The sequence below is a fragment of the Podarcis pityusensis genome, assembly GCF_964106645.2.
Source record: "Podarcis pityusensis genome assembly, chromosome: 8".
Taxonomy (NCBI): Eukaryota; Metazoa; Chordata; class Lepidosauria; order Squamata; family Lacertidae; genus Podarcis; species Podarcis pityusensis.
The window spans coordinates 31,924,654-31,950,944 of NC_138033.1; the positions used below are offsets into that span (position 1 = coordinate 31,924,654).

The window sequence follows — 26,291 nt, forward strand, 5'->3', positions numbered from 1 at the left end:
AGGTTACAACCTGGACTTGGGAGTCATTGAAGGATAGGAGGTTTGGTTGTATCTCAAGAACTACCAGCAGATAAGCAGGAAAATGATGTTTCCTGAAACAGCCCTCTTTGTGGTGAATTATATCCTTGCTCGGTATGTATCCTTGCTATACTTATCATTGGGGCAGAGGGAGGGTGGCTGGACAAACACCCACGAATCAGAATAGGGCGGGGCAGACTCCACAAAACACCCTTGCTGGAGTCTTTTGCCTTGGACCTAATTGCCAGGAAAAGTCCCTGACCAGCCTTTTTCTTTCTCCTAAGCCTATTTTGAATTTTTAGCCATACCTACAACCACAACTTTTGGACTACTGTTTTGCTTACGGATGGTGGACGTTGTATGTAGCCCAAAGCTTCTGGGGGGAGCCAGGTTAGGGAGGTCTTAGGTGGAGAAAATAAACAAGGTCCCTGCTGCAGACACAGCAAAACATGGGAGGGTAAGCTGAGACTTAATACAGGAGAAGGCAGAAGTGCCTTTGCTTAGTAGAACAGCCATATTCAGTCAGAAGCTGGATATTCAGACTGTTTGAGAAGAGTTAACAGCAGCCAAATGTTTTGGCCCAGCCTTGCATGGGAAGCCCACCCTTCCCTGTTAACTTTAAAAAAAGAAAAGAAAGAAAAACAGATGGTAACGAACATGGATGGTTAGTGGCCGTGATGGCTGTGCTCTGCCTTCACAAGTGGAGGCAGCAATGCTTCTGAATACTAGTTGCTGGAAACCACGGGAGGGGTGAATTCCCCCAGGCATCTGGTTGGCTACTGTGAGAACAGGATGCAGGGCTAGATGGGCCATTGGTCTGATCCAGACGTCTCTTCTTAGGTTCTTATGTTTAACATCTTATTCCAATAGGCCTTCAGGGTATGTGGAAGCAGTTCCACTCTGGTCAAATTCTCCCTTGGACTTGTGGCTGACTGTGCATCTTTACAACTGCACTATTTTGATTTTAAATTATTGCCATTGTTTTAAAACCTGTATTTCTAGCATTTTTGCTGAGCCACCGCCTTGGGGCTCTTCCAGCCACTACTATCCACCTGCCCCCACAAAGTTGTCTTTATACATTTCCAAGGATAGAAACAAATAAGTTACAGAATCTGGAGCATTGTAGCGAATTTCTAAAATGAGAGGTACCAGGGCATCTTTGGAGAGAAGCCTTTTCCAGGGGTGGAGGAAGGGGTGTGTGGTGAGAGCGGTCCCCCCAGGGTGTCACCACTGAGGGGGGGTGACAAAATGTTGGGCGGCACTCACTGCGGGGCCTGCAGCATGCCCCAGCCACACGTCTCTCCTGGAAGTGACGCGGTGGCTTGGGCGCCCGCAGGCTCTACACTGCCCCAAATGGTACGCCTGCCACCTCCCCCTCAGCTGTGTGGTGGCTGAGTGGGAGGAGGCAGGCAGACTCCTCAGAGGCCCCACAGAGTGTCCTGCCCCGGCTGGCCCTGCCCCCACAGCCAGCTGGCCGTGCCCCTGGGCGCAGGGCACACGTGCCACCCCATGCGCCCAATCGGCTTGCTCTGCCGCTGGCCTTTCCCCCTTGTTCTGGGCTGGCTGTAGTAATTTAGTGGGCCAGGCAGTCTGTGTATAAGTAGGGACTGTTGGCAAGGTTGCCATTTTACAGAGGTCAGTCTGCTATTTTAAAGTGTCCCCTGTTTGAAGGATGAACCAAGTCCAGTTTAAAGAGAAAGACCTATAAGAAGGGAGAGCAGGAGAGGCCTTGAAGGTCACCCAGGCACAGCCTTCCCAACTCTGGGGAGATGTATACTATTCTTGTTTAAATGACATTACCATATTTCATTTCCTCCCTTAAACTGATGTGTATTTGCCACCTAGGGCAGGCACAATATTCTTTTGACAAAAATATTTATAGCAATGAGACCGGTGTACAGTCAGAGGGACCAGATTTCCCCATTGCTGCTGCTGCCACCACCCCGTCCTCCCTTACATACGAGATCTGTCCTTCGAGCGCTGTGGTCATTGCACATGATGCCTCTGTGACAGTTTCATTGTGTGTGAAGTCTGGTGGCCAAGTGCCCTACTTTACAGAGAACAGTCATAGAATCATAGAGTTGGAAGGGACCCTGAGGATCATCTACTCCAACCCCAGCAAGAGCAGGAATATGCAGCCGTCTCATATGGGGATCAAACTTGCAACGTTGACATCATCAGCACCATGCTTTAACCAAGTGAACGATCTAGTCCTCTGTATTTGAAAGAGTTCCATGTTTGATGGGCTGTCTGGTTTAACAAGAGAGAATGAATTGGGGGGGGGGGAAGGTTTAGAAGTACTTTTCAAAAAAAAAAACCCCTAGAGTCCTTTTTGTTGGGGATAATTCCGATGGAAATTCCCAGGTGTCAAAAAAGGTTATTTATGTATGCCACCACTGCGGCCCATGTTTTGTTAGCCCAAAAATGGAAAACGAGCGAGGTCCCAATTAAGAAGAATGGCATCTTAAACTGACAGAATATGCACAGCTTGAAGACCTAACATATAGAATAAGAGAACAAGAAGAACATACATTTAAAGAAGATTGGGAAATGTTTATCGAATATATGGGGGGAAATTGTGTACACTTGAAAACATTGGCAGCATTAAGATAAATTCAACAGTGCAAACAAGTTTTGTTAGATGTAATAATGGAATACTGAATGGTTTAGTTTATGTAAAATATGCAGGGATTTATGATATGCAAAATGAACCATGGAAAGAAAAGAAGGGAAGGCACTGACATTTTAAGGTTGTTTAAATGAATGTGTAAAACAGACAATTTAATAAAAATTATGTCTAAAAATAAGAGAGAGAGAGAGAGAGAGAGAGAGAGAGAGAGAGAGAGAGAGAGAAGCTTAAGAAACGAGAGAAGGAGGAGGACTGCCCATCTGCAGGGAGCCACACCTGGGCAGCAGGCTGAGCAAGGAAGCACACAGCTTACTTGGCCACAGTCTCCAGGCTTGGTCCTGTTCATTGAAATTAATGAACAGAACCAAGCCTGGCCCATTAATTTCAACAAGAGTACTCAGAGTAAAGCTAAGCCGGATGCAACCCTGTATCCTATGTAAGTGATAGCAATTTAATTAATGCCTTTCGGCAACGTCTAACTGAAGAAAGCATTTGGCCTCTTCTGAGTCTCTCTCCCATGCTTGTTGCTGCAGGAGGCCACGGGCGCCTTCTCCTCGCCGGGTCATAGTGGAGATGCCCTGGAAGAGGCTGGTCAGCCTGCACCCTGCTCACTACTCCAGCCACCGCGGCCTGCAGGATTACTGGATCAGCCCCCAGAGGCGCTACCCAGCTGGCAGCGCGTGGCACACCCCCACCAAACGGCTCTTGATCCTCCCTGGGAACACTGGCGTTTCAGAAGTGGAGTCCGTTCACACGCCAAATGCAGGCCAATACAGGCATAAGCTCATGTGAGTATGGAGCACAGGGGAGCATCGTAACTGAGCACTTGGCCACCAGTCTGCATCATTCATTCCCATCGGGGTTAGATTTCTCCCGGGATGAGTTTGGTGGCTTTCAAGTTGCCCACTTGTTGAATGACTCCTCCTGTATCACTTGCTCTGGGAAACAGTCAAAGGGGGCAAGCAGCCAGCACAGACTTCCCTAACCTGGCACCCTCCAGATGTTTAGGACTACAACTCCCACCAGCCCCAGCCAGCAATTGCAGTTGGGTGTTGTGGTCCAAAACATCTGGAGGGTGCCAGGTTAGGGAAGTCTGTGCTGGTCAAATAATTCCCTTCCAATCCTGTTTAGTACTGTGGTCTCCCGGCTATCAACACACAAGAGAGATAAACGTGCGCACACATCCCACCCCCCAAAATGCTACCCCTTTAGAGATGGAATGCAACAAGCAGGATGAGAGGTTGTATTTGTGACAGAGCAGGGAAGGGGTACAAAAACGATCGTTTCTGAGTATTTAAAAGCCAAGGTGGGCAGGACTTGAGGGAAGGCTCCTTCAGATACAAGCAGTGCCACAGGAAAAAGACAGATATGCTCCCCACCCCCACTCCAACACACCGTTTTTGTGGGGTTCAGACTCCTGGCAATCGCTCCATTGCAAGAAATAAACCCATCCCTCTCTCCTTGTCTGTTTTAATGCCAGCCACCCCACTAAAGTGTTAATTAGCTCTTAGCAGTTGCTGGGTAACCGCATCCTGCCTTCCATGGTCTTTAAGCCAATGAGTGTTTGTCCTGGTGATGTCATGCTCTTAGCTCGTGTGTCATTGGCCAGAGCAAGGCTTGCCTTTTAATATTCTGCCAGGATGGTTACCTGGGAGAAGTTTTGTCTTTGCTGGACTGATCCTGTTGCCTCCAGATTGGAGGAGGAGGTGTTGCATCTCTGTGTCCTCCCATGGGAAAGAATTGAAACCTCCTGAAAGAAGAGCACATATAGGAGTCGGTCCAGACATACGTGCCCACAAGCAAACAGAGATATTAGTAAAGCACAGCCAGTCTTCAAAGGAGAGATTGCATTGCACTGTGCTTTGTACATTTCCTGGCCCCTGGCTGAGGTTTCAGCCTGAAGTGCTGAATGGACTCTACCTTTCATGGGGGTGTTTCACTGTGGAAAGGAGATAATCAGAGATCATTCTGGAGGATCAGATGTATTCTCCTACTCTCTTCCCATGAAAATGCATGCAGGAGAAAACAAGGAATTAAAACATTGAATTATGCTGTAAATGTGCGTCTCACATTACATTTTAGCATATCGGTCGTCCAGAGATTTAGCATTTTACAAACAAGCAAACAGAAATGTCACTCCCAGGGCTCAGAAGGGCTCCTCAAATTATGGATTGACAGATCTGTATTTCAGGTAAATAGAAGTGGGAGCCAAGCCTAATTGGCAGATCAAGCAGTGAAAGTCTGAATCCACTGGTCTCTGGGAGCCAATTTCAGTAGGTGGCACTGAGGGTTACAGGCACCCTTGTTCGCCATCCAAAGTAATCAGAATGGCTTTTTCTTCTAGAACAATCAGCCATGACTTTATTCAACATTCTTTCCACATTTCAAAAAAGACATGATGTGTTGATCATGTGCAAACTGGCCTTTAAATTGATTGATCAAACAATTAGAAACCTGATGCTTAATCAACAGGAAATGCTTTTTTAACCAGCCTGTCAGAATATATTGAAATGAGTTTGTACCTTGCCTTCAAAGTCTGCCTGGCGTGTCTGTTCCCATCCCACCTCATTCCCTCCCCCTTATTCCCCCATTCTTATCCTCTCCTTTCTTTCATTTAATGTTTTTCATTTTTTCACCCAGGAGAGTGAGAGGTGCTTGTCCCCTTAGATGAGTATGAGGGCCAGTGTGAGGAGGTATTGGGGTTTGTTTGATCATTCCTGATCCCTTTGCCACCAGAACTCAAAAATGGCTGGAGAGAAAATGAGCTAATAAGAAAGCCCCCATTGACAGGTGGCCGGCCCAACTGCTGCTTGGCAGGGCTGTGGAGCCCAAGGGAAAAGCCAGCTGGGCCCCCACTACCTTCTCAGCCCTCTCCTCTGGTCTTTCTAAGTGCTTTTCTGCCCCTTCTTGCTCTGGCCTTCAGTCCACGCTACCACACCCTACCTTGCCCCCGCCCCTTTGCTGCTCTCTTATTTTTTGGGTCTCCCCCTTTTCTCCGTTTTTTCCTACTCTCCTCTATCCTTTGTCCTCCCCCCCCCAATAACAGGAGCCTTGGCCTCTTCCTGCTGCTGCTGGTCCCAGATGAGCTCCTCTGTTGTCTCCATCTGTCCCGCCTTTCATGGAGACTTGAGAAGCTGCCAGGTCCAGAAAGAGGATGGGGTAGAGTAGGAGTGAGAGAAAGCTGAAGAGAGGGACCCAGAGAGCCTGGTGGCCCAGTGGAGCACCCCATTGGCAGCCCAGAGGAGGCAGGGGCAGGGCAAGAGCCTCTGGGTGGAAGGAACAACCTGACCCAAGGCATGCCACTGCCAGGATTTTCTCCTGGGAGCCTCTTCCTAACACTGCTTGCAAAAAAACTGGCTCCCCATTCACAGAGCCGTAGAATTGTGGAGTTGGAAGGGCCCACCAGAGTCATTAGTCCACCCCTGCAATGCAGGAATGTTTTGCCCAATATGGGGCTCAAACCCAGGACCCTCAGGTTGAGTCGCATGCTCTACCGCAGGAGAACACCCCCACGAGGCTGTGCCTCAAAGTAGCCACTGTGGACGTGGTGGCAGTGGGGTTAAGATTGTCACGTCAGGAGCATCCTAGATCCTGAGCTATTAGGGCCCATACCTGAGACCTGGGGGCATGGATGGCATTAAGCATGACACATCAAAACAAACAAAAAAATACAAAATATGATAAATGAGCAAATATGTCACCAGTTGGAAATTAAGGGGTGTCCCCAGGTTCAGCTGAAGTGAAGGAATCATTCATTCTCACCTACTTAGGGAGTCTAAGTAAGGAAGGTGTTCTTGCCCACCTGCAGATTAAAGACCTCCCTTTGCCACCAGGTGGTTGGGAGGCAAACCTGGAGACTTAGGGATATGCGTACCTCTGCGTCCCGCCAGAAAAAAAGGCACTGATTCTAGGAGTATAGCAACCTGGGGAAGGGGTGCCATGTGGACTTGCTGCCTTCTAAAATCATGGAATCACAGAATTGTAGAGTTGGAAGGGACTCAGAGGGTCATCGAGTTCATCCCCTGCAAATTAAGGAGTTTCAACTTGATCAGATGGCCATCGAACCTCTGCCTAAAAACCTCCAAGAAAATAGAGCCCACCGCCTTCCACTGTCCATTCCAATGTCAAACAGCTCTTACTTTCAGGAAGTTTTTCCATATGTTTAGTCAGAATCTCCTTTCTTGTAACTTGAAGCCTCTGGTTCGTGTCCTGCCATCCAGAGCAGGAGAAAACAAGCTTGCTCCATCTTCCATGTGACAGCCCTTTAGATATTTGAAGATGGCTGTCATATCTCGCCTCAGTCTCCTTTTTTCCATCCTAAACATACCCAGCTCCTTCAACCGTTCCTCATAAGTCTAGCTTTCCAGACCCTTGATCATCTTGGTCTCCCTCCTCTGCACACCTTACAACTTGTCAATATACTTCTTAAATTGTGATGCCCAGACCTGGACACAGCACTCTGTGTGTGGTCTGACCAAGGCAGAATAGAGTGGAACTATTACTTCCCTTGATCTGGACACTATACGTCTTGATACCGCCTAGAAATAGCATTAACTTTTTTTAGTGCTGCATTACACTGTTGACTCGTGTTAAGCTTGTGGTTAAGCAGATGCAGCACAAAGGAATCATCATAGAATTGTAGGGTTGGAAGGGACCCTGAGGATCATCTAGTCCAACCCCCTGCAATGCAGGACTATGCAGCTACTGTCCCATACGAGGGTTGAACCTGTAACCTTGGTGCTGTCAGCACCACACTCTACCCAAGTGAGCTATCTAGGAAGCTTTACCAAGAGCAGTGGCTGGCCAGGTGAGCCCTGTGGAAGCTTGCAGGCAGGGAAGTGTCTATGGCTTTTCTCCAGCATCTAGTCCTCAAAGGTATAGTGCTGCAGCACTTGGAGGTACCACTTAATTGCTATGGCTGATAGTAAACCTCACGAGGATGCCAAAAATCCCTTTTCAGGGCCAAATAGGCCTCAGGGGGCTCCTGCTAGCCAACTGGGGGTGCTAGCTCCCTGCCGATTCAGCAGGATGCAGACAGAGCATGTGGAGTCAGGCTCCTGAGGCAGGTAAAATGACATTAATTGGAGAATTTTATCTTTCTTGATGGGGAGGCCCCCAAGTCTGGGCCAGCAGGAAGACTAACAGCAGCTTTATGAAGGAGCGAGGCAGGTGGTCCCTCCAGGTTAGAAGGAAGGGAGCAGATCAAAGCGGGAGATGTGAACAGCCACCTGCCCTTTGAAATAGCAGCAGCAGGCAGTGAGGAGGGGGGAACTGGGAGGGGAGACCACATAGCACAGCCAGGGCTGAGAAGGGAGAGCTGCTCCTTCTTTTCAGCATTCCACAGGCAGAGAGTCTCTTGCCTGGCCAGTGATCGTGGGGGAACTTCCCTCAGGGGATCCGATTCATCTGTCTCTCATTCTTCTGCCATTCACGCTGCCCAAAGGTACTGCTTGCCACTTGGAAAAGTGGCAGCATTTGGGGCTTTTTAGTTTAGAGAAAATGCAAGTAAGAGGTGGCATGGTAGAAGTTTATAAAATTATGCATGTCACACGGAGAGAAAAGTTTTTCTCCCTTCCACATAACACCAGAATTCACGGACATCCAATGAAATTCACACTCGGCATTTCTAGGTGTACACTTTAAAAATTGGCCCTGGGAGCCCCTGAAAAATGTGCAAAAGGCCTGACATCTAAAGGTGAAAATGGGCTTTGCAGGTTGTGGGGAGATGTACATTTGTATGCTAAGATTTGGAGCTTGCCTGCCAGCGCTGGACCGCAATAAAAGCCGGCCGCATATTTTTAGCCTGGTCCTTCAGCGCCAGGCCCATGCGCACCTGCTCCGCTTCATCAAACTCGGCAAGCCGTGCAGTGCCGTGTGCCTTGGGACACGGAGCACACAGGGAAGAGACACCGGGCTATTCAGCCTGGGAAGGGAACAGGCGTAGCCACAGCAGCCGCTGCCATTTCCACCACAAAGCAACGCAAGAGCAAACAGATCGCCTGCGAGAGCAGATGGCTCTTTACCGAATTACCGCACCAGGCGTGGCTCAAGGAGAGCAGATGGACTTGAGGGGGAGACTCATAAACAGAGAGGGAACTTCGCTAAGCCAGCTCCTGACGCTTCCTATAAATACTTAACAACCTCCAAGCTTTCTCCTGTTATGAAACTGAATTCGTTAAACTGCCTTCAGCTCCCGTGAGAGAAAGGGAGGGAAGCCCATGCAGCAACCAAGAAGCAGCTCTTCTGTTTCTTCCTTGGGTGAACAGCTCTGTGATTCATCCTGGACCGAGACCGAAACCCATTAGTGTAAAAGCACCTGCTTGCAATTTGGGGGGCACCATTTCAGTAGGAAAGGAAGCAAAGAGATTTCAAGATGGGTGGGAGATAGTTTCACAACAAGCTTTATCTTTAAGGCAGGGATGGGGAAATGCAGAACTGGGGATCAATGTGACCCTCCAGGCTTCTCTATCTGGTCCTTGGCACTCTTCCCAGGCCCTGCTCTGCACTCTCCTCAAGTAGCTTTGCCTGGCTGGAATGTGTCCTTCAACTCTGATCATGCCCTTTGCTTGCCTAGATATAGCGGCGGCGTCAGTGTACAAGCCGCTTGCTTTTGCATGGCTGGAATCAGTACTGTACAAAAGTTAAGAGTCACATCCGTTATTCTGCCAGTGTTTCCCTCTGGCCCTGCTCACCACTGTCATGTGGCCCTCGGGAAATTTGGTCCTCAGGTTCCCCGTTTCTGTAGGAAACACAGGCTCATGGACATACTCAGTTAAAATTGTAAGAGCCAAGCCCCAGGCAATCCTATCTGGGGTGACCTGTGTGATGGCTGATTCATGCAAGCAACCATTTAACCCTGCAGTTATTTCAAGGGATGAGCACAAAGGGGTGCCCCAGTCCAAAGTCCATTTTGGATCTAAGGGGCAGTTCATGCACACAAACAATTTTAAGAAGGACACACTTTATCTCCATGTGATCAGTGTCCTTGAGGAATTCAAAACCCATGCAGAAATTCTTGTGCGAACTGACCACTTACCTAGGGACAGCTGCAGCCATGGCAGTGATCCCAAGCAAGTTTGGGAAGAAAAATCTCGAAATGCTCATTTGGTTAGTTGAGACTTAACTGTGTGTCGGTTTAAGCACAAACTGAATTAAGAGGCCATCAGCGTGTCATGAAAAGGCAGCCTTTGTGCCGCTCTGTCCAGTTCTGGATTCCCAGCAACAGCCATTCAAAGGTGGCTTCATTCTCACCACTTGCGGGTCTCGGTGTTACTGTATTTTTCGCTCTATAAGACGCACCAGACCACAAGACGCACCTAGTTTTTGGAGGAGGAAAACAAGAAAAAAAATATTCTGAATCTCAGAAGCCAGAACAGCAAGAGGGATCGCTGCGCAGTGAAAGCAGCGATCCCTCTTGCTGTTCTGGCTTCTGGGATAGCTGCGCAGCCTGCATTCGCTCCATAAGATGCACACACATTTCCCCTTACTTTTTAGGAGGGAAAAAGTGAGTCTTATAGAGCAAAAAAAACGGTAATTGCTTGGGCCTCACCTGTCTTCTCTTGCACTTGTGTAATCCATTCTATTCCTGGCTGAGGACTGAACCTTGTAACCTACATTACTAGTCACTTTCTCCAGAATACGTGATTACTCAGTCTTCACTCAAATAATTAAATTACTCAGGCACACCTGAATATCAAAACACCCTCAAAAGGACAGGCAGAAAATAAGCGGAGCTCATATAGCAGCTCTGGTGCTCAACCAGCGGGGTGTGGGAGAATAACTGGTTCAGCTTTATTCCTTAACAGAATAATTTGAGGCTATTTTTTCTTTTCCCATTTCATCCTTCCCTCCTGGGGAGGGACCAGGGACACCTTCTTTTCCACCATCTCCCCTCTCACACATCGGATTGCAATATTATAACACATTCTATTCCTCCTACAATGCGGTTTCACTTTGCCAAACATACTCGGCTGTCAGGTGTCCATAGCCAGGGGTCAGCAAACTTTTTCAGAAGGGGGCCAGTCCACTGTTCCTCAGACCTTGTGGGAGGCTGGACTATATTTTGAAAAAAATATATGAATGAATTAATTCCTATGCCCCACAAATAACCCAGAGATGCATTTTAAATAAAAGGACACATTCTACTCATGTAAAAACATGCTGATTCCCAGACGGTCCGCAGATTGGATTTAGAAGGCGATTGGGCCGGATCCGGCCCCCGGGCCTTAGTTTGCCTACCTTATGCTTCCTCAACCTCAGCCCTCCAGATGTTTTGAGACTACAGTTCCCATCATCCCTGACCACTGGTCTTGCTAGCTAGGGATCATGGGAGTTGTAGGCCAAAAAACATCTGGAGGGCCGAGGCTGAGGAAGCCTGGCCCAGCTTATCAGCTCTGCTTGGGACTGGTTTAATTCACTTGATTTCTGTTGCTAGAAGGTATCCAAAGCTTATATGGGGGGGGGGGGGGGGAAATGTCCCAAATCAGGATCGGTCACCACGCACACCATGCATAGTCCCTCTTACCCTCAAATTTCTGTTTAATTACCTCAGCCTTATGGGGATAAGGTTGTCAACATTTCTACTGGACTCTGCTCCTGGACCTTTTACAGTCGCTAGAGTTTTTCACAGCATGGAGACAAGCCCTGGCCAAGGCACTAGGAGCAGGACAGGACAGTCTCTCCCCGTCATTTGGCAACCTAGGCCTGATCTAGGACGATATCCCTTTTGCAGATGGACAAAGCGCTGGCAGCACCTGAACCATTATTACCTGGGCAAGAGAGAACGCCACTTCCTGTAGCTGAACTTCTGAACTCTGGCCCCAGGGCCATGCACTCAGAGGTAAGTAGCGAAGGCCTCCCAATTCAATTATAACACACACCAGGGAACAGATGGTGCCAGAGAAATCTCTGGTGTAAATTGCCTGGGAGAACTAGGAGGTCAAAGGGGACAGAGCCACCTCTTCCACCTGCTGGCTGCTGTGAAGGTGGAAAGGGGCCCTTCCTTTGTATATGAACATTCAAGAATATGCACAGACCTACCTAACTACTTAGAACATTCACGTTCTGCTCCATAATTACAGGAATTAATGAGGCAGATAACAGAGAGAAGATGTAAAACCACACTAGCATCTCACTTCAAACCATTAAAACAACCTCAAAGAAAACAACCCACACAAACATTATATATATATATATATATATATATATATATATATATATATGAGAAAGTAAGAGAGCTGGCATTTGTAACTTTTGTGAATCTGCCAGGGCAAAGAGCCCTCTTACCTTTTGTGAAATCACGTCCCACCCCCCAGCTGTGGTTTATAGAACGGTATGAAGGATGAATTTTGCACATTTCCTTTTTAAAGTTCCTCTATCTTTTTGGCCATAATCAAGCACTGACAAGAAGATCAGATTTATTCTGTCTTTGTGATGCTGAGCAAAGCATCTGGTGAGGAGAGTTTTCCCAGGCTAAGTTGTATGAAATACAAGGGGGCATTCTGGAGTTTGCAGGGTGAGTCTCTTCCTGGACCCTTGAGGGAAGGCATGCTTTGTAACAGGCCAGATATTTGTCACACAAACACACCCTTCCTGGTATCCAACCCCAAATTATGCACATCCGCTCCATGATTGGTTCATATTTCAGAAGATTTGGCAACAAAAATTGGCAGAGTTTTTATTTACTTTTTAAACAAAATTTACACACCACTTGGTTGTTTAAAACAAACACAACTCAAAGTGTTTTACGAAAATAATAAAACAGTTAAAATCAGCTAATTAAAACATTCAGAAACATTTCTAAAAAGCCTTCTTTCCTCTTCTCTTTCAATCTCTTTTGTTCTCAAACCAAACCTGCAGTTCATATTCTAAAACACTACCAGAGAGAGAGTATACCGTACTTTCTTTTCTTCTTTTCTTTTTAATGCCCTCTTTCAGGGCCAAAAAGCCCTTTCAAGGCAGCTCATAATAGTTTCAGAATACAAAAACAAACACCTATACATAAAAAAGTAAAACTAAAACAGGAGCATAAACATCACCGTCCAACCCCAACCCCTGCCCCCAGTATCCTCCTTCTCAAGCCGCCCTGGAGCAATCCAGGGAGTCCCTCACAGGTCATCGCCATGCCATGCGCCATGCGCCAGCAGCTGTTAGGCCCTGCATGCTTACTATCGCAGCTTATGAATGGCTGCATTATGCTCAGCCGGACCTCCTTCCCTTCCCCTCCCTTCCCCTCCCTCCCCTCTCCCCACCAACACCACTTTTGCCACACTGTTATTTTACACTTGTGCCACCCACCATCGCTATGTTTGATCGTTCCTCCCTTGCAGCTGCACCTGCTGGGAGCTGGTGGAGGGAGGGAGCAAAGGCAGAGCAGGTGCGGCGGGCTTTGCTGCTCTCTCACACAGATGCACAGGCCTGGCGGAGGGGAGAGAGAGGCCTGGGCCTCAGCTTCCACGCTGGCTAACAGACAGCAGGCTGAAAGGCGTGTTTGCCCTCACCGTGGCTGGTGGGAGAGGTCCATGACGCAGAAGCAGAGCCCTGCCAGATCTAACCAGCCACCGAGACACCCCATGTGCTAGCAGCTGTCAATCACATGCCCCCCTCGAGAAGCCCCCCAAAGCAGTGCATGAAAGTATCGGCCTACTGCAGGAGTGGGTTACCTCAGGCCTGATGGAGATAGGGACACAGGCAGGGAACATCACCCCCCCCCCCCCGGCCAGGGATGGGCCGCAGCTCAGTAGCAGAGCATCTGCTTTGCATACAGAAGGTCCCAGGTAGGGCTGGGAGAGACCTCTTCCTGAAATCCTGAAGAGCTGCTGCCAGTCCGTGTAGGCAGAACAGAGCTCGGTAGAACAGAATCCCAGAAGAGTTGGAAGCTACCACAGGGATCATCTCGTCCAACCCCCTGCATTGCAGGAGTCTTTCACCCAAAGTGGGGCTCAAACCCACAACCCTGAGATTAAGAGTCTCATGGTCTACCAGCTGAGCTATCCCAGGAACTCGGTTTGAGAAAGCTTGCTATGATCCCATGTGCTCTCCTCCTTGCCCTCGGGAGACTGCAAAGGCCGTACCTCCTTTCCCTAGGCCACACCCCTCACTGGTGCCACCAACCCCTAATTCAAACAGCCGCTCCAGGATACCATGGTCGATGGTACAGAAAGCCTCTGAGAAGTTGAGAAGAATTAACAGGGACACATTTCGTCTCTCTCTTTCTGACAGAGGTTGCCGTAAGGGCAATCAAATCAGTTTCTGTGCCCAAACCAGGCCTAAACCCTGATTGAAATGGATCTAGAAAATCAGTTTCCTCCAATCAGACCACCTGCTCAAGGACCTTGCCCAAGAAGGGGAGACTGGCAACTGGCTGGTAGTTACTTAGATTTTCCAAATCCAGGAAAATCCACAGACCACTTCCACTTCCTTGATTCATAAGGTTCCATTCAGCACCATTTTGTCAGCATGATAATTTATTTTAGTTTAATTTTAAAATGGATTGTTTAGTTTGCCCTAAAGCATCTGTTCTGCACGCGCGCACATTAAGTATTCAAATATCCATGCAGCAGCACTTAAGAGAAACATAAAAATTTAAAAATATTTTTAAAAACAGTGCCCCAAGGTTGGCACCATTTTTGAAGCATGTCCCTCCTCCGCTTTTAAAAATATCTGCTAATACTTTTGTGCCTACTTTTAAAAAAGAAACAAAAAACCATGATTTTTTGGGGTGAAATAGTGCCTAAATAAAGAGGCACGTGAGCACATATTTAAAATTGATATTAAAAAGTGGTTCGCTCAGAATTTTTCTTTTCCTGTCCATGCATCTATGCTCTTTTGACTGTTGTGAACAGAACATCCTTGTAGGCTTATGGGCAAAACCCATGACCTGGTCGCTAGTTGGGAAAGACCCAAAGCAAGTCTGCCTCTGTGCCTCTGACTACTAGTTGCAGAGGATCGCAGATGGAGAGAGTGGCTGCTGTGCTCATGTCTCGCTTGCAGGCATCCCATAAGCACTTAGTTGGCCCCTGTGAGAACAGGATGCTGGACTAGATGGGCCCATGGCCTGATCCAGCAGGCCCATCTTATGTTCTTATATATGCTCTTAAAAGGCCTTCATTACCCACATCTTCTATTAAGTGACAGCTTCCTGTCTGCCCTTGTGGAACTTGCCTTGGTCCACTGCCAGACCTCCAGCTTCATCCCCCCACCCTCGCTAACCTGGAGCACATGCGTGGCTCAGAGAGATAAGGGCCTGCTGGCCCCCTGGCCCATTCCTCCTCATTACTTCCTCTTCCCCATCTCCGCTTGGATTCCCAGGCCTTCCTGCTGACCTTGGAATGTTTCAAGCTGCTTTCCTGACCTCAATCTGTCCCTCTTCCTTCCCCTCTCGTCAGTTTCCTGCCTGTGAGGGTCCTGTGCCAATGCAGCGCTTTGATTTATTCCCCACTTCCTTTGCCGCTGTCCTCATCCTAAAATCATTACACACCGCCAGCGCCTTTGACGGCTATCCTCTCTCTGCCCTGCCCTCTCTCACTTGTTTGGTCCTCCAGATTTTGGGAGAGAGTAAGTAATGGCTCTAGCAAACTGGTTACATCTGGGTGTGGGAGATATGCTCTGCAGTGTAACAGCAGCAATGAGGGAACTTGCTAGGAGGAAACTGGGCCTCCACTCTTCATATCCCATCACCCAGTTAACTTCCCTCTGTTGCTTTTGCCACATCGCCCTATACCTTTCAGAGCACTGCACACTTCTGTCAATTTAATTTAATGCCGTGACTTCCCCAAAGCTTCCTGGAGATTGTAGCTTGGTGAGCACACTGAGCTCTAATGGAGAATTCTCAGGGCAGGAGTCAGGAGGTGATAATTTTGCAGCTGCTAATAAACTACATATTAACTCCATGTTTACTTGTTTAAGTAGCCTATTTTTAAAAATCTAATGCAGGGATGAGGAGCCCATGAGGACCCTCAGGTGCTGTTGGACTCCCAACTTCCACCCACCCTAGCAGTTGTGATTCTGTCCTGCTTAGAATAGTAAGGCTACATACACGCAATACCTTGAAAGCACTTTTGAAGCACATTCTTACCCTCAAAGAATTCTGGGTACTGTCGTTTACTCCTCACAGAGTTCCAACTCTCATCAGCCTTAAGAAATGACAGTGCCCAGAATTCTTAGAGGAAAAGGATATGCTTCAAATGGTCTTTAAAAGGCAGTAGTGTGTATGCAGCCAGGGTGGGAGGCCTGTGGTCCTGCAGATGCTGCTGAACTACAGCTCCAAGCGTCCCTGCTCATTGGCCATGCTGGCTGAGGCTGATGGGAGTTAGTCCCAAGACACTTGAAAGGCACCACATTGAGAAAGGCTGCCTCAGTCACAACAACTCTGAACAAACTTGGTCATTGCTATTCTGTTACAGACATGAGGAATGAAACCAGGGTTAGGGCTAAGGTTATTCCATGTATACTGTACAGTGGTAAAGGTAAAGGTACCCCTGCCCGTACGGGCCAGTCTTGACAGACTCTAGGGTTGTGCGCTCATCTCACTCTAGAGGCCGGGAGCCAGCGCTGTCCGCAGACACTTCCGGGTCACGTGGCCAGCGTGACGAAGCTGCTCTGGCGAACCGGCACCAGAGCAGCACACGGAAATGCCGTTTACCTTCCCGCTATAAAGTGGTACCTATTTATCTACTTGCACTTAAGGGTGCTTTTGAACTGCTAGGTGGGCAGGAGCTGGGACCGAACGACGGGAGCTCACCCCGCCGCGGGGATTCAAACCGGCGACCATGCAATCGGCAAGTCCTAGGCACTGAGGTTTTACCCACAGCGCCACCCGTGTCCCTAATGTACAGTGGTACCTCAGGTTAATAACTTAATTCGTTCTGGAGGTCTGTTTTTAACCTGAAAGTGTTCTTAACCTGAGGTACCACTTTAGCTAATGGGGCCTCCCGCTGTTGCCGCGCCACTTCTGCGCGATTTCTGTTCTCATCCTGAAGCAAAGTTCTTAACCCAAGGTACTATTTCTGGGTTAGTGGAGTCTGTAACCTGAAGCGTCTGTAACCTGAAGCGTCTGTAACCCAAGGTACCACTGTATATTACTTGCCACGTAAAAGTTCTAGAGTGATTTACAAGCCAGTAAACAATAATGCAATTGGAAAAGCATATTAAAAGCAGATTTAATAATATCATGTGCTGCCCAAATGCCCACCCCCCACAGTTGTATTTGCCTGGCACCGAAGGATGACCAGTTGGTGCCAAGAGAACACCCCCAAAGTGGAACAGTTTGTGGAATAGAGATGGTTGCTTGCCTAAGATCATCCAGGATGCTTATTATGACTCAGCTGGGGACTTCCCAAGTGTTTTTCTGATGTGTACAGAGAGTGGCTTCATCAGGCACTTTACACCATGCCTGTGTTTTTCCTAAGTTCAAAGTACATAATCCTCTTAAGCAGGAGAGAGCAGTGGCGACGGTGGAAGTTATCCCAGCTGGCATCTTCCGCTTGCCCGCTCAGGCCAGCAAGTGATCTGCAATGGCAAGGAGCAGCAGCACTGTGCATCCTCCCTCCCTCTGGGCATCACCAGTTGCCTGCTGGGCAGGAGGGAAGCGTTAGAAGTAAAGGGGGGCACTGCTTAGCCTGTTTCTCTATCAGGGAGAGGATGGAAGTGGGGAGGCATCCTCAGTGCAGCCTGGCACAGCACCAAGCAGGACAGATCCAGGAAGGAGCAGCCACTGCCTCACCTCCCCCCTCGCTCTGGGCAGCAGCTTCCACAACCACACTGAGCAGGAGACAGCACTGCCTATGTTAGAGACCCTCGTGGCCCATAGTGCATGTGAACAGAGTCCAGCTTCTCTGCCCAGGAATCCACTCCTTGTTTTGACCCCGTCTTTCCTGACGGACAACCGTCCAATTCAGAGTGTGCCAATCTTGTTTTATTTACTGTGTCAACAGTTTCTCTCCCCCCCCCCCTTATTCTAAGCAGGGACTGGGTGAGATGGCTTGGTGACTCAGAGGGTGACTCACCCCGCAAGCTTGGAATGGCAAAATGCAGCCAGTGCAGACATGCCCCTCAGAAGCCGAGGCCAGCCCAGCTCTGTTCCTGGCTTCCGGTCAGGAAGGGGGACTCACGGGGCTGCAATGCTTGGCGCAACTGAGCTGTGAGCGCATTTCTGGCTCAGCCATGCCAAAGCGCGTCAGCCCCGAGGAAAGCAGCTTCCGTTTCCTTCCTCAGCTTCCTCTGCCCCCGTCGGAAGCCACCAACCAGCCAGGCCCCTCTTCCTTGACTGCTGGGAGAGAGCTTTCCTGTGCCCCCTTCTCCACCCAACAGCAGCTGTGGCCTCAAGACCACAAATGAATGAAAGGAAGTTGAAGTGGGCTGTGACCCTCCTAAAGGGAGGCTGAATGCTGAAGCAGAGGGGCCCAGAGGCCACTTCATAATAGTGACACAAATGTTGTCTAGAGCAACATAAGAAAGTTCAGAAAGCTTGGCATGCATGGTTTCATTCATCATAAATGACCACCCTGCAAGGTAGGTCAGTATTACCCCCATATTGCAGAAGTGCAGCTAAGAAAGAACTGGGTGAAAGATCACCTGCTGTGTTTGGGGCAGATGTGAGATTCAGGCCAGAGACCTCACAGTCTGTGGATCAGGATCTTAACAGCAATTCCTTCAAACCTAGTACAGGTAGGCTCTTTTTTGTCAATTTCCTGCCTTATGGGAACTAGCAATAAAGCAAAGGTACTCTACACATGCTCAGAGGTATCGTTTGTGCTGTTTTCCTCAAGTCCCAGGGCTAGAACACTGTAAATGAAGCTTCCAAGTTCAGCAGCCAATGCCTTAAAAAAAAAACATAAGCAGTGACACCTGTGATTCCTGCATTGCAGGGGTGAACTAGATGACCCATTGGTATCCTTCCAATGCTATGATTCTATGATTTTATGGTTCTATGAAACGGGGACTCCTAGGCTCTCTAGTTAGTCTGTATTCTGGTCTCTCAAATAATAGCATGCTCTCTGTGCCACTGGTAGCTCATGCAGAGGCTGCAGACAGGAGCTGCATATCCTGGCTCCTGCAGAGAAGCAAATATTTGCTCAAATCCTAGGTGATAAGCATTCCCCCCCCCCCCAAAGCCTGCTTGCTGACACCCTGGCAAAGTACACAGCAGTATGGAGTGAACAGCATTATTCAGGACATGTGGAAAGTGTTAATGAATCCACCTTTAGGATACCTTATAAAATCCAGAGTACAAGTTTGGGAAATCATGAGATTGTAAGCCGATTTCAGTTTAACTTCAAGTCTTCTTGTTGCTCTTTCTATGTTTTCAAGCAGGGCTGGTGCAAGTAATTTTTCTGCCTAAGGTGGAACACCCAAACACTTCCCCATTGTGAACCTGAAGCACAACTCATTGAGAAATTATTTTGTGCAAGCCCCATTTGAAAGCCTCTGAGCATGTACAGAGTGCACCTTCCTTTTTCACATTTTTAGAAATTGGGAACTTGGCAGCTTCAGCACCTCTCATTTTAGCCAGTAAGAACTGAATTGTGAGTTCAGTCTTAGAAGTGGGGCATGTATATATTTTGCCATTCATAACAGCCAGAATCTGGCTTGGACTAAGGCAGGGTTAAATGCTGTGATCGCAAGGGTTGTGAACTGCCCTTCCAGCAGGAACTGCTACGTTTAGCGTGTGTGAGAGTGCACAGCCGCTGACGTAATGTCCTTCCTCCTCATCTGTGAGAAATGCTGTAAAATCCTGGATCAGGCACTTGAGGAGAAGGCGAGGCTCATGTAGCTTGTCCCCAGCCTGAAATTCTACCCTGCCTCTGGGGCACTGGCAGCTGCAGTGTGACTCCAGAGACTGACATTCCTAGCTGTGCCTGGGAGACCAAGCCTTGAAAAGAGCCAAGGATGCACTGAAAAGTGGAGGAGTGCATGAGAAAGCTGGGAGGGGATTATATGCATTGATCCCTATCAGCATAAACAAGCAGAGCTGGATGTCTGCTACACTGCTGCCAGAGAGCAACAACAACAAAGTACTAAAGGTGGCCTTGTGTGTAGAATCCACCTTCAGGAGAATCAAGTTTCTAGTCCTTATGCCTGCCACAGTACTTTTGAACGCTGCCTAAGGATATCCAAAGGAATCATCACATCCAGGAGGATTAGGGCACTGACCATTGCCACAAGCGAGAGAAGAGGAGATGTGTGGGGTCAGCCATAATAATGAGGAACAGCAGAGACCTTTGAGCCCCAGCATCTCCTGTGCTACCAACAAGAAGCCCTGTAATGATGATAGTTATTAATCAGCATCGTATCCCGGACTGGAGCTTGTTAATGTGGAGTTTGGAACTGACAGGGTTAAAACTCACTGGTGTCCTGTATCTGGATCTGGGAGGAGCTGGGAGGAGCTCCATGCAGAGAAGTGCGTCACAGGATGTTGTTCTGACGCTCTTCAGATCTGTCTCTGCAACGGACAGAGAAGCAGCTCAACTTAGAAGCTGCTGTGAGAGTGCTTTTGGAAAGCACAAAGATGCCGGAATGCTCCGATGGTGTCTGATGGAATTTATTGCTCTGTAAATAAAGCTACTAGAGATAAGGACGGACTGTCTCTGGACTGATTTATCCCTTTTTCTCACACGGAAGCAGGACCGCTGCTACTCTGCAATTTCTTTGGCCAGGTCAGGGGAGAGCAGAGCCTACGCCGAGGAAACGCTGCCTGGACCCAAAGATTTATTTCTCCAAAGGTTATGGAAGTTACGTGTTTCCTGACAAGTGTGAGAAGGGAGGAAGGCTGCCAGCTTTGAGTTGCTGTGATCTCCTGCCAGGAAGGGCAGTGAGGAATGCTGGTGATCGGAGCCAAGAGCCAAGAGGTAACGGCTGCTGCTTCGGACGACCAGTTTGCTGGCAGAGTGAGTACGCTTAAAGCCCCAGGGGGGAGGAGATGGCTGCTCAGGCACAGCAGGGCCATGAAAGCTTCAACATCCCCTTCGAAAGGCTCAATGGAGCCAATTGGGAGGACTGGTCCAAGCGCATGTATTATTGGCTGGCAGAAAGGAAGCTGTGGGACTGCACCCAGGCCGATCCAGTCTTTGCCCAGTCCAGTGAGAGGTCTGCAAAAGATTCTGAAGCAGACGTGGCTGCTCTGGAGAGAGAGCAAAGGGTGCTAGCCATTTTAAGGGCCAGCGTTGATACTTGGCTGTTGCCAAAGCTCCAAGGGAGGAAGCCCTGGGTCGCGTGGCAGGCACTGAAGATGGCATGTCAAGCCTTAGTGGGAGCCACACCAGAGGGGGCTGAGAGTTGCCCAGAGAATGCCCTATGTCTAGAGGGGGCTGGAGCTGTTTTGGGAAGCCATGCTTCACCACATCTGTGTGATGGACTGTGTGCTGGAGAGAAGCTGAGAGCTGGGAAGAGGAAGGCAGTTGCAGGCTGTTCCTTAGGCAGCAGAGCACCCAAGAGTGGGGGTGCAGGCCAAGCAAGCCGTTCCAAGAGCTCTGCGAAAGCGAAAGTCTCCAAGAGTTGTTTGTGCTTTGAGGCGACGTCCAACAGCGCTGGGAAGCATCCGCTGGAAGCCCAGGCTGCCAAGGACACCAGCTGGCGTGGAATGTCAACAAAGCAGGTTCCCAGAGCCGGTTCTCAGCAGAGACGTGAGAAAGCAGCAGGCCAGGAGGAAGACAAGGCGTCTTATCACCTCACAGCTGCATTGGTCTGTCTGGGAAGCTGCGAAAGCCCTAGTCGGGGGGAGGCTGTGGCCATGGCAACCAGGAAGGACACTGACAGTGGGGGTGCAACCAACGCCATGGCATCTTTGGAAAACAGCCAAAGAGACACTTTTTCTTTTGTTGTCGACAGTGGAGCGTCGCATTGCCTCGTTAACTCCAGAGAGCTCCTGAGGAACTGCAAGACAGTTAAAACTGCACGCTCTGTTATCTTAGCAGATGGGTCGAAAAGACCACTGACTGAATCTGGGTCTTTGTTTTGCTCTTTTCTAGGTTGTGAAGTGCCAGCTTATTTTGTCCCAGAACTTGCCCATTCTCTTTTGAGTGTGTCAGCATTAATGGCTATTGGAATTGATGTTCTGTTCTCTAATAATTTGTGCTCTTTTTACAGGGATGGGAAGAAGATCTACAGTGTTGAGAGGAAAGACAGGCTCTTTCTGGTGGAGATGCCCATTGAAAATGGGGCTGGTGGGAAAATGGGGCTGGTGGAAAATGGGGCTTGTGGAGAGTCCATTGATGATGCCCAAGTGCAGTGTGCTAATGTCCCACCACACCATGATTGTATTCACTTATGGCACAGGAAATTTGGGCACGCTGGGTGGTCACTTGTGCGGAAAGCAGCAATGAACACAATTGGGTGTAGGTTCAAGGCATGTGACAAATACCTAGATTGTCAAGCCTGTAAGCAATCAAAGGTCACAACATGCACATACCCCAGGTCAGAGAGGAGGACCAGCAAACCTTTTGAACTTGTGCATGCAGATTTGTCAGGTCCCATGCCAACACCTTCTTTAGCTGGGTCTAAATGGGTTCTGATTCTGATTGATGATTTTTCGAAACACACTTGGCTGTTTACGCTTAGATGCAAGTCAGAAGCAGCTGCATTGATCAGAGATTGGATCACAGCGGTAGAGCTGCGTTTCTCTACCAGGGTGGTTTCCTTTCAATCTGATCGCGGGGGGGAATTCACAGGTTCTGCGCTGCAATCGTTTTTCAGGCAGAAAGGTATCACTCATCGATTGACTGCCCCCTACTCTCCGCAACAGAACGGGGTGGCGGAGAGGAAGTTTCGCACTTTACAGGAATCAGCGAATGCTATGTTGGCAGACTCGGGTTTGCCACAGCGTTTTTGGGCTGAAAGTTATAAGACAGCATGCTTTGTGCAGAACAGGGTGTTCAATTCAAGTGTAGGAGACACACCGTATTTTCTGCTTCATGGGAAGAAACCGAAGGTGGATTTTTTCCACATTTTCGGTTCGCAGGCTTGGGTTTTGGTTCCAAAGGCCATGCGCAGAAAGGGTGAACCAAGGTCTAGGAAGATGATCTTTGTAGGCTATGAGCCGAGTTCAAAGGCGTGGCGTTTCGCATACCCTACTGGCAACCAGTCTAAGCTGCTTATTAGCGGCAGTGCTGAGTTTTGCGAGCAGAGTGGGTGGAAACGTCTTCACGGGAACCCAGATGTTCTGTTAGACTCAGGTGATGAGGAGGAGGAGGAGGACGAAGCTGAACCTGTTGCTGAGGCACAGAGTCCAGAGCAGGGATCTCCAAGGCAGAGGCCCCAAACCTCTCCAAAAGGGAGTCCAAAGACCCCTCCACAGGTCTCTGTCAAGTCTGAGCCGAGGAGTGAGCCATCCTCGCCAGCAGAACCAGCTGTACGCCACAAACGGCGCAGCAGGTCAGAGGGGGAGGTTTCTGACACAGATGGTAGGGCTGATCCAGGTGAATCAGGCGCAGGTCCAGAATTCACGCTGAGGAGGTCAGCAAGGTCAACCAAGGGTAAGCCTCCTGAAAGGTATGAAGCCACTAGTGTTTGGGTTGGTGTGGCTAGGTGTGAGCCTGAATCCTTTGAGGATGTTCAGAAGTTGCCTCAGGAAGAAGCTAGCAAATGGCGTGAGGCGATGCAGAAGGAGATGAACTCAATGGAGTCTCTTGGTGTGTTCTCACTCACTCAACTGCCGGCTAACCAGCGAGCTGTTAGTTGTAGGTGGATTTACCGCTTGAAACCCACAGAAACGGGAGAACCACAGTACAAAGCGAGATTAGTGGCACGTGGATTCACACAGAAAAAGGGTGTCCACTTCACAGAGGTCTATTCGCCGACCTCAAGAGCTGAGACTTTGAGAATGCTTTTGGCGATAGCAGCACAGAGAGGTTGGAAGGTGAGTCATTTTGATGTAGATGTTGCCTACCTGAATTCAGATCTCCAGGAGGAGTTATACATGCTTCCTCCTGCAGGGTTTGAAGTCAGTGAGCAAGGCAGCGTGTGGCGATTGCACAAATCCATCTATGGGTTACGCCAATCTGCCAGGAATTGGAATATGTGCCTACATGAAGCCTTAGAAGAGCTAGGTTTTAAGAGGTCTGTTGCAGACAGTTGCCTGTACCTGAAGGGGTCAGGAGAGACACAGGAAGTGATTCTTGTTTTTGTTGATGATATCTTAATGATGTCACAGACTAGTGAACAGGTGCAGAAGTTTGCTAGGGAGCTTGGAAAGCGGTTCAAGTTGAAGCAGCTTGGGGATGTCAAATCCTACTTAGGTGTTCAAATAGCGAAGACTGAGGATGGTAGCTTTTTGCTTTGCCAGAAAAGTAAGATTGAACAGTTGCTTGAAAAGTTCAGAATGTCTGATTGTGTAGGTGCCAGGTCACCCATGGAGGCTGTATACGCGAAAGAATGTCAGCAAGCAGAACGCGTTGTGTTCGAAAATACTGAAGTGTTTCAGTCAGCCCTAGGGAGTTTGTTGTACTTGTCTCAGTGGAGCAGACCAGACATTGCGTTTGCTGTCAATCTGCTCAGCAGGGAAGCATCAAACCCTAGTGTGCAAGCCTGGAATGGCATCAAGAGAGTTCTGAGGTATTTGCAGGAAACCAAAGACTTTTGTCTTAGGTTGCCAGCTCAAGGAGAAGTAAAGCTGACTTGCTTTGTGGATTCGGATTGGGCTAACTCTGAAGACCGCAAATCAGTGTCAGGCCTAGTGGTGAAGTTTGGGGACTCAGTAGTTGGGTGGAGGTCCCGGAAGCAAAGTCTCATAGCGCTTTCATCTACTGAAGCCGAGTTCAGTGCGCTATCAGATGCTTGCAGAGAGCTGGAGTTCTATGTGTGTTTGGTCAAGGAAATCTGTGGAGAGAATTGTCTGCCCGTTGTGGTGCATGAGGACAATCAACCTTGCCTCAAATTGGCTGAGACGGGGCAATTCAAGGCGAGGACCAAACATTTGGACATACGTTTCCGGAATGTATGTCAGAGCGTTCATGAGGGGCTAGTTGCTCTGAAATACTGTCCCTCAACAAAGAACCTCGCTGATGGTTTCACAAAACCATTAACCTTCCAGAAGCACGAGGAGTTCTGTGAAGGTCTGTGTATGGGGAAAGCATTGTTGACTGTTGTCTCCAGATGCAGGACAAGAGGGGGTGTGGAGTTTGGAACTGACAGGGTTAAAACTCACTGGTGTCCTGTATCTGGATCTGGGAGGAGCTGGGAGGAGCTCCATGCAGAGAAGTGCGTCACAGGATGTTGTTCTGACGCTCTTCAGATCTGTCTCTGCAACGGACAGAGAAGCAGCTCAACTTAGAAGCTGCTGTGAGAGTGCTTTTGGAAAGCACAAAGATGCCGGAATGCTCCGATGGTGTCTGATGGAATTTATTGCTCTGTAAATAAAGCTACTAGAGATAAGGACGGACTGTCTCTGGACTGATTTATCCCTTTTTCTCACACGGAAGCAGGACCGCTGCTACTCTGCAATTTCTTTGGCCAGGTCAGGGGAGAGCAGAGCCTACGCCGAGGAAACGCTGCCTGGACCCAAAGATTTATTTCTCCAAAGTTAAGGACTCCTGGTCTCTTTCCAAACACAGCACTTCTGTTAATAGGAACCAGCCGCTGGGTGTATTTGTGCGCATCGGTGTCTGCATTGATGCAGCTACAAATGCATTCCTGAAACCCCTCAAGATACACATGTTGCTTACATACAAAGCCGCATACATACAAATGCACCAGTGGGCATTTGCAAAGGCACCTATTTCCAGAAAAGTGCAAAATTTAAAAAGGGCAGCAGTGCCTGCGCATTTAAAACACGTAGGCGCATCTACACACGAAAGGCCCCATAACCCCAGTGCTCTCCTAGTGGAGCCCCTCCCTCCCGCTCAGCACTGCCGGACCACATGTCCGCAGCACAAAGGAAATGTCTCAGGCTGTTCCAAGCAGAACAGCTGCCACTGGCTCACTCAATTCCCCATTCATCGGAGCCCCATCAGACAGAGGATGGGGGCTTAAAGGGACAGTGAGCCGTTTCTTTTGCAAGCCTGCTCTCTCTGCCTGGAGGAACCATCTTTGCATTCAGGTCTCTCCCTGATCCGGATTGGGCCAGGTACAAGAGAGCTTGAGGAAGGGCTTGGCAGCCATGGATCAGACCATGAAGCCCACTTTAAAGGAGATTCTCCCAGGGATGGAGGAGGGAGGGGCTGAAGATAGGACCATGTCGCCACTGAAGTGCACTTAATACAAATTCAAGCTATTTTGTGAAGGAAGTACTGTTCATACCTTCAAATTCTCTTTGAGTGAAGTTAAAATTTCAGCTGGCAAGACAAACAGAAGTTCCAGACTTTTGTTCCTTTTTTTTTTTTAGTGTCATGATTTTCAAAGCAACCGTTGTCGTTTAAAGGCTCCAACTTTATGCCAAACCGGGGCGGATATGGGGGGAAATACTGGCACAGTTGGCAACAGTTGGAACTGACTTGGCTTTTTCTTCTTTTTCCTGTTTCAGCTTCAAGGTGGACTCCAAAGGAGCCTGCTGTACCCACCTAATTTGCTTGCCTGGATTCTTTGGTAATTCCTTGGATTTCATGCTTCAACCTTTTCTGCTACGGACGATGCTTCTCATTTGATGCTGTTATTTCTCCCTGGGCCCTGCCTGGCTCTGTGTTATTTGTAGCTCTAATAAAATGATTGGAACATC

The 26,291-nt window shown here is 48.7% G+C and overlaps 1 protein-coding gene across 1 annotated transcript; it reads left to right on the plus strand.

The window, feature by feature from the left end:
- On the plus strand, positions 1 to 26,291 carry LOC308484683 (uncharacterized protein). The gene is made up of 4 exons (XM_081019666.1): positions 1 to 132; positions 3,181 to 3,435; positions 11,379 to 11,486; positions 26,100 to 26,291. Exons 1-3 carry the CDS (start codon positions 83 to 85, stop codon positions 11,443 to 11,445), a joined length of 372 nt encoding a protein of 123 aa, XP_080875792.1. The 5' UTR covers positions 1 to 82; the 3' UTR covers positions 11,446 to 11,486; positions 26,100 to 26,291.

Bases quoted from the DNA above. Each gene is read 5' to 3' on its own strand.
- LOC308484683 (XM_081019666.1), top strand. From the start codon at position 83: ATGATGTTTCCTGAAACAGCCCTCTTTGTGGTGAATTATATCCTTGCT. The intron at 133-3,180 runs GTATGTATCCTT...TTGTTGCTGCAG, and splicing joins GTGAATTATATCCTTGCTCG to GAGGCCACGGGCGCCTTCTC. The intron at 3,436-11,378 runs GTGAGTATGGAG...TCCCTTTTGCAG, and splicing joins CAATACAGGCATAAGCTCAT to ATGGACAAAGCGCTGGCAGC.